At 30.8% G+C, this 6,710-nt stretch overlaps 1 protein-coding gene across 2 annotated transcripts; it reads left to right on the forward strand.

The window, feature by feature from the left end:
* Positions 1-1,245: 1,245 nt before the first annotated feature.
* On the forward strand, positions 1,246-6,042 carry LOC124942131 (protein NETWORKED 4A). 2 transcript variants are annotated; one of them, XM_047482557.1, is made up of 4 exons: positions 1,246-1,399; positions 3,002-3,052; positions 3,137-3,248; positions 4,312-6,042. In XM_047482557.1, the coding sequence occupies exons 2-4, from the start codon at positions 3,038-3,040 to the stop codon at positions 5,757-5,759; spliced, it is 1,575 nt and encodes a 524-aa protein (XP_047338513.1). In that variant the 5' UTR covers positions 1,246-1,399; positions 3,002-3,037; the 3' UTR covers positions 5,760-6,042. The 2 variants fall into 2 exon arrangements, with proteins under 2 accessions (XP_047338513.1, XP_047338514.1); XM_047482558.1 differs by lacking the exon at positions 1,246-1,399 and adding an exon at positions 2,643-2,747.
* Positions 6,043-6,710: the final 668 nt, after the last annotated feature.

Raw genomic sequence — 6,710 nt, forward strand, 5'->3', positions numbered from 1 at the left:
CATCTAGAGACTGAGTTTAGGGCTTGCGATGAGATTATGATTTTTTAATCGCTGTAATCACCTTGACCGGGTGATTTTGAATCTCATATATTTCATGTGTGTGTGTTTTTTTATAGAGAAATTTTTGAAAACTCTAAGTTTGAGTTAGTTTATACTCGGGGTATATCTGATAGAATTGATACATTTGCACTTTGGAGACAATATATGTGTAAGGCACAAAAGATCATTTTAATATCTCAACTTTTAGGAGTATGTATGTGAATCAGAATGTATCTAGCATAATTGGTACACCTAACGAGATTGCACGGTGGTGATTTCAATGCCTCAACCTGCACGGAAACATCAATGTTTTGTAGTATCATCGGTATATCTAACAGAGTCGGTACATCTAGTGAGATTGCTCGACGATAAATTTATTGTCTCAAGCTTTTAGTGCATACTTTGTTCATTAATTGATTTAAGTTTTTTTAAATGGCTTGGATTTTGAGTATATAAGAAAAGAATGTGTAAATAAGTCACTATCTATTCAAAACATAGTTGTATTCAAATTTATATATTAAAAAAACTATCTATATTTCATCTCATATCAAACGTAAAAACAAAATAATAAATTTATAATTATTTTCAAATAAGGCTTAATTTTAGTGTAAAGTAATATATAAATCATAATCAATATACATTAAAATTTCTTGTCAAACATAAATACATTTTTGTTTTCGTTAATATGGTGATCACAAAATCTAATCAACAAATAGATTTATTATAAATATTTATTGTAGAGGTTATATGAATTCATATAGAAGCTTTCATTTTTTTTTTGTTAACCAATAAAATGGTTTACCGCGTACTAATCATAATTAAAAAATCCTAATTTAGAACTTCTCATTTCAATCAATTCGGTTCAATAAAAAAACCAAATAATTATATTGTTGGTCGGTTATTCTTGTTGACTAATAATTTATTTTCTTTATTGTCTTGTTATTCAACTCTATTATTGTTTCTTTTGTCAAATATATTTGTAATAATTTTATTAATTAAAAAGTTTTACTTTTTCTAAATAATTAAATTTTAAATAATTAATTTAAAAGTAGGATAATCCTAAAAATAATAATTAATTAATGAATTAATTTAGTAGATAAATTACTTAATTTGAATTAAAAATCCATTTGAAGATCGCGTGAGATTTAGAAAGTCAGTTCCCCCACACCTTCCACCCACATCTCCCCTATGTATATGTATTATGTTCTGTCTTAAGAAAAAAAAAAAAAAATCTACTTCTCTTTCTCTCTCTAGAATATCTTCATCTTCTATATTGGTTGATTATAAATTTATCTTCAATAATCATGAAGAACTAGTTATCTGATCGAAGTTCGTCGACAATCAATCTATAGAGCCAAAGGTTAGAGTCATTGTGAATTTTTTTTTTTTTTTTTTTTTTTTTTCATTTTTCACTTGTTTTCTTCTCTAGGAAACTTCATCTATTTCTAGCATTGGTTTTAATCTTGCAAATTCTTTACTAGATTTTCATGTTTGTAGCTTTGAATGTTTGGATCTAGTGTTATTCATCTGGGTAATTTCTCATTCGAATTGGGTTATTATTACTGAGATCCATTTCGAAAGATATTGAATCAACTGTTTTCATCAGGTTTGATTTACTCCTTTTTGTGGGGATTATGTTTCGATTCTTACTAATGATTGAAAAATAGGATTAGGTAAAGGAAAAGGCAAACATTTGGATTCAAAAACTTTGAGGTGATTTTTAGTTCATTTAGGCGGGCTGTTTGATATTTTTGGTCCTTTTTCTCACTTTTTTGTCTTTTACATTTTGGACTGTCTGAATTTGATTTTTCCGTATTCTGCTGAATAGGGTTCTGGAAAGTTCAGACACCATTTTCGAAACTCCATTTTAATATGTCAAAAATATCAAAGTTGTTTTTGATAAAATGAAAATATCTTAGTTATTTATATTTTAATTATTATAAAAATGAAATAAGAGTTTTTTTTTTTATATTTCTGATGGATGAATAAAGCATATTTAAATTGAAGATATATATCAGGTTTTAATATTAATCTTTAATAAATTTTTAAGAAAAAGAAATAATGTTTTTTATTCTTTATTATTAAAGTAAAATTATAACCACACACTAGTTGGGTCATCTGGGATATTTTAAATTCTTTATTAATATATGTACCTAGTTTTGTTTGGTTTGGAATTATGAAAATAAGTTTAATATGTGAAAATATTTGTAAGGTGTATTAATAATATTTTAAAAAGTAAATTAAGAATATTTTAATTAATAAAAATATAGTAAAAATCTATTGATTTATTACCTTGTTCATAAAAACAGAGCAAAAACATAGTACAATTATTAATTTTAATGTCTTATATTGTTTTAGACTTTATGCAAATGTTTTGAATAAAAATAATTATTAAATTAAAACTCTCTTATGCTTGTCATAGCTTGTATAAGTCAAAATTATTTGAATTATTTAGGTTAAATAAAATAAAATAAAGATATTATTTGATAAATGAATCGTGGGAATGACTATTGAATAGAAACTGTCATGAGCTGGATTTCGTCTTTATTTAATTTCCAAAATTATAATGACCGGCGCCGTTTGTTTCCCATTCCAACATCTAACCTAGAGGGATTGTGGGCACGTGTCATGCCCCTATGTTTCTTCCTTGTCTCGTCATACTCTTCTCTATCTCTGTCTCTTAGCAGACCAAAATCTCATCAAACTTGGTAGGTATTTCAGAAAAGGGAAAATTTTTCATTCATGGGTTGGACCCAGTTCGGTTGATCATGTGTTTGAAAAAATAAGATGGTTGAAAACAAGAATCTATTTTAGTATTGTATATGCATACATGCATAATTGCATTTTCATCAGATTTGATTCACAAATGCTTGTTCTTCTTTTTATGTTCTTTCTTAATTATTGTTTTGATTTAGTTTGGTGGATGGATGTAAACTTAGCTGTTTTCATTTCCTGCTTTCAGGTCTTTCTTTCTTTCTAGTGACTAATATTTGACAATATGGCTTCAACTATGGTAAGCATGTGCTTTCTAATGTTTGTTTTACCTTTATTATGAAAGTCTTTTGTTATGAAGAAATGTTCCAATTTCTAATCTCAGGTTAAGTCAACTAGATTCATGAAGAGGACTGATTCAATGAAGTCACATTCGTGGTGGTGGGATAGTCATATTAGTCCCAAGAACTCTAAGTGGTTGTCGGAAAATCTTGAGGGTAAGTAGTTTTAGACTTTTAGTAGCATCATTTATCTATCTATCATCATCAGTGCTGGATTAAACATGTTTTCGACTCAATGTGAAGGATTTCAGTTCATTAAAGATATATGTCCTTTAATGCTTGTAGCTTATTTAACCTATAAGCTCATTTTGACTCCTTTAAGTGTTTGTTTTGCTTAACTTTTGCTTTCTGAAATTTGAAATTTAAAGGGTGTTTCAAATTATTTTCTGCCTGTTATAATGTTTTGCTTGTCTCTGTTAAGGTCTTAACCCTGCACAATTTTCTTGCAATTTTAATCATAATAATCCTTAGGTGAGATATTATTGAGAGCCTTTTAGGAAACTAGTAGTTGTTAGGATCTCATTGGAAATTTGTCAATACTAAGTTTAAGTGATTTGATAAGACAATAATCACATAGTTTGTGTTGTTTTGTTTGGTATATATTAACTTTTTAGATAATGTGACTTTTGACAAACATAAGAAATATAGATTTTTCTTATGAATCATAATCAATACTAGAAAACAGTTCATTGACAAAATTGTAAGTGGTTGTTGGCATGTTTGATTCGGTCTCAAAAAAGACAAAATGAGCTTTGAATGTAACAACACTCAAAATGATTAGTATTTTTGTTCGCGACTTGTGCTCATCATCATGTTTCTATATTGACTATATTCATTTTTACCTTCCCTGAATATCAATAGTAGGATGAGTAATTTCTTTATAGAATTGAAGAACCGAGTCCCCGAACCACAAATATTGCTATTGTTGTGAAATAAAACAAAAATATGGGGATACAAGGCTAATAAAATTCTTAAATATAATGAGCCTAATTGGAAACTAGTAAGTTATGTTGGATCATGATCCATATTACAATGTCCTTTTTGTTGCTTCATTTGATTTGCATATTATTTCATTGATCACAATCCAAATTATATTATACTTTTTGGTTAATTTGGTATGAAGATTATTTTTTGAATCTAGATTAGATTAAGGATTATTGTGATTTTTTATGTAGATTTTTATATATGATGATGGAAAAACAAGTGTTTATGTTTTCAGAGATGGATCAAAGTGTGAAGCGCATGTTGAAACTGATTGAACAAGATGCTGATTCATTCGGCAAAAAGGCAGAAATGTACTATCAGAAGAGACCCCAACTGATTTCTCACGTCGAAGAGTTTTACCGCATGTACCGATCCCTAGCGGAGCGTTACGATCAAGTGACAGGTGAATTACGAAAGAACATCCCTTGCGATCTCCAATCCCATGGCTCGGGCATTTCTGAAATCAGTTCCGAACCAGCCTCTATATGTCCTTCTCCCGATCAAAGGCCAAATCGTCGCAATAAATCTGGTCCTAGACCAGCAGGTTTTGAGGTCTTCCTTGGTTCAGGCGGGAGTAGCTCCGACTTAGGAAATAAAGAAGGAGATGATGAATCGTCCACATTGGACTCTGAGTCCGACTCAGACGATTCATCGTCCGTAAACAACTATAGCGACGAGCAAGGCTTACGCACGAAGATTGCAGAACTCGAAACTGAACTCCGTCAAGTCAAAGAGAACCTTCTAGAAAGATCACACGGTGACGAAGAAGAGATCTCCGCATTGAGAATTGAAGTTTCTGACCCTGAGCCTACTCCTCCTGAGGATGATGAGGATGGCGAGGAGGCAAAGATTCAAATACTTGAACGGGAAATGAGAATTACAAAAGAAAAACTTCATAATTCCGAACGAGAGATCGAAAACCTAAGACGTGAGCTCGGGAGTAGTCAGACGCAGATTCGTCGTCTCCAGGAGCAATTTGGATCTGCAAACAAGGACAACGTTGCATGGAAATCCAAACTTGATAGAGAACAAAGGGAGGTTTCTAAACTCCACGATAGGATTGCTCGGTTCAAAACAAATTTGTCGGAACGGGATCACGAGATAAGGCAATTGAAGGAGTCGATTAACAACGCCAATAAGAGCTTATCGGAAGAGAACTCGATGCTTCAAGCCGAGATCACGAAATCTACCAAGGAGAAAACGTTATTGGAGGATAACATAAAAGAATGGGATTTGAAATGCCAATCCTTGGAAGAAGAAGTGCGACGTATTAAGGCCGGGAAACAAGAGATCGAAGAGTTGCTTGGGGAGGAAATTGAACGGTTTAAACTGGAGAAAGACGAACTGGACTTGAAAATATTGAAGCTCACGGGTGAAGTAAATGTGAAGAGTAATGAGATTGAGCATATGGACCAGCATTTGAGGCAACTTCATATGGAACATGTGGAATTAGTGTCTGGAAATGAAAAACTGAAGGGGGAGATTAAGAAACAGAATGTGGAGTTTGTGTCTAGAATTGGAGAATTGGAGGGGGAGATTGAGAAACAAAAGGAGGCTATCTTAGAAGGAGCAGAAGGGAAAAGAGAGGCTATAAGACAACTTTGTTTATCGATTGAGCATTATAGGACTGGCTATCAAGAGCTTCGACAAGCTTTATGTTTCTCGGGGTATAAACGATCGTAAACTTCGACAAGCTTTCTGTTTCTCGGGGTATAAATGACGTAAACTGAGTTTGGATTTCGGTCGAAAACTTGGTTTCTTGGTTGTGTTGCTGTTATTTGTGGGTAATAATAATAGCAGCATTAGCTAAAGCTAAGCCAGCATGTATGTATATGTGTTTATTATATAAATTGGGGAAGGGATCTAAGTTTTTGTTTTCTTTCATTTTTGCTGTGTGAGAAACCCCTTTTTTGGGCTTTGGAAATTATGGTTTGTGCGTGGCGCTTAAGAAACTTTCATCATCTCACTTAATTCTAATCAATTAAATTATTATTATTAATTTACACGCTTTAGTAGAAAATTTGGATTTTATTTTAACTTGAGCCAAGATTTATTTTATGTTATTTAAACTGTTAGTTTCTAAAATTGTCCCAGACAGAAGGATTGGATTGACTCTACATTTTTTTTTAGTTTGAAGAAACATCATACTAAACTATTTTTATAAGATTGAAATTCAACATGTGTTGCGTTTTTTTTTTTTAAATTGACACTGAATTATAAAATTTTGAGTTATTAGGTCAAATATAAGGTATATTCTAATAAAGGAATAGATAGAAATATATGAGTATAACTAATTTAATATGATTGAATATTTTTTTCTTAAATCACACGATCTTACCTTAACTTATTGGGTTCCATAATATATAAGAATAATTAATTATTTTTTGAAAATGATTAATATTATTTTATTAAAAATTCTAGAAGAAGAAGGTCAAAATCAAAGTTAAAAAAATCTTAACTATGATTAAAGCCTTAAAGGATTACAATAAAAAAATCTTAAAAAAATGATTTGTAGTACAAAAACAAACAACAGAGATTACAAACGAAAAAAATAGAATCAAAAACAGATCATAACTATTCCAATCAGGGTGTTTATTTTCATATAAACTTGTTGCGTCATAAGGCCTTCTTTTC

Source organism: Impatiens glandulifera, chromosome 6 (genome assembly GCF_907164915.1).
Source record: "Impatiens glandulifera chromosome 6, dImpGla2.1, whole genome shotgun sequence".
In the NCBI taxonomy this organism is placed as follows: Eukaryota; Viridiplantae; Streptophyta; class Magnoliopsida; order Ericales; family Balsaminaceae; genus Impatiens; species Impatiens glandulifera.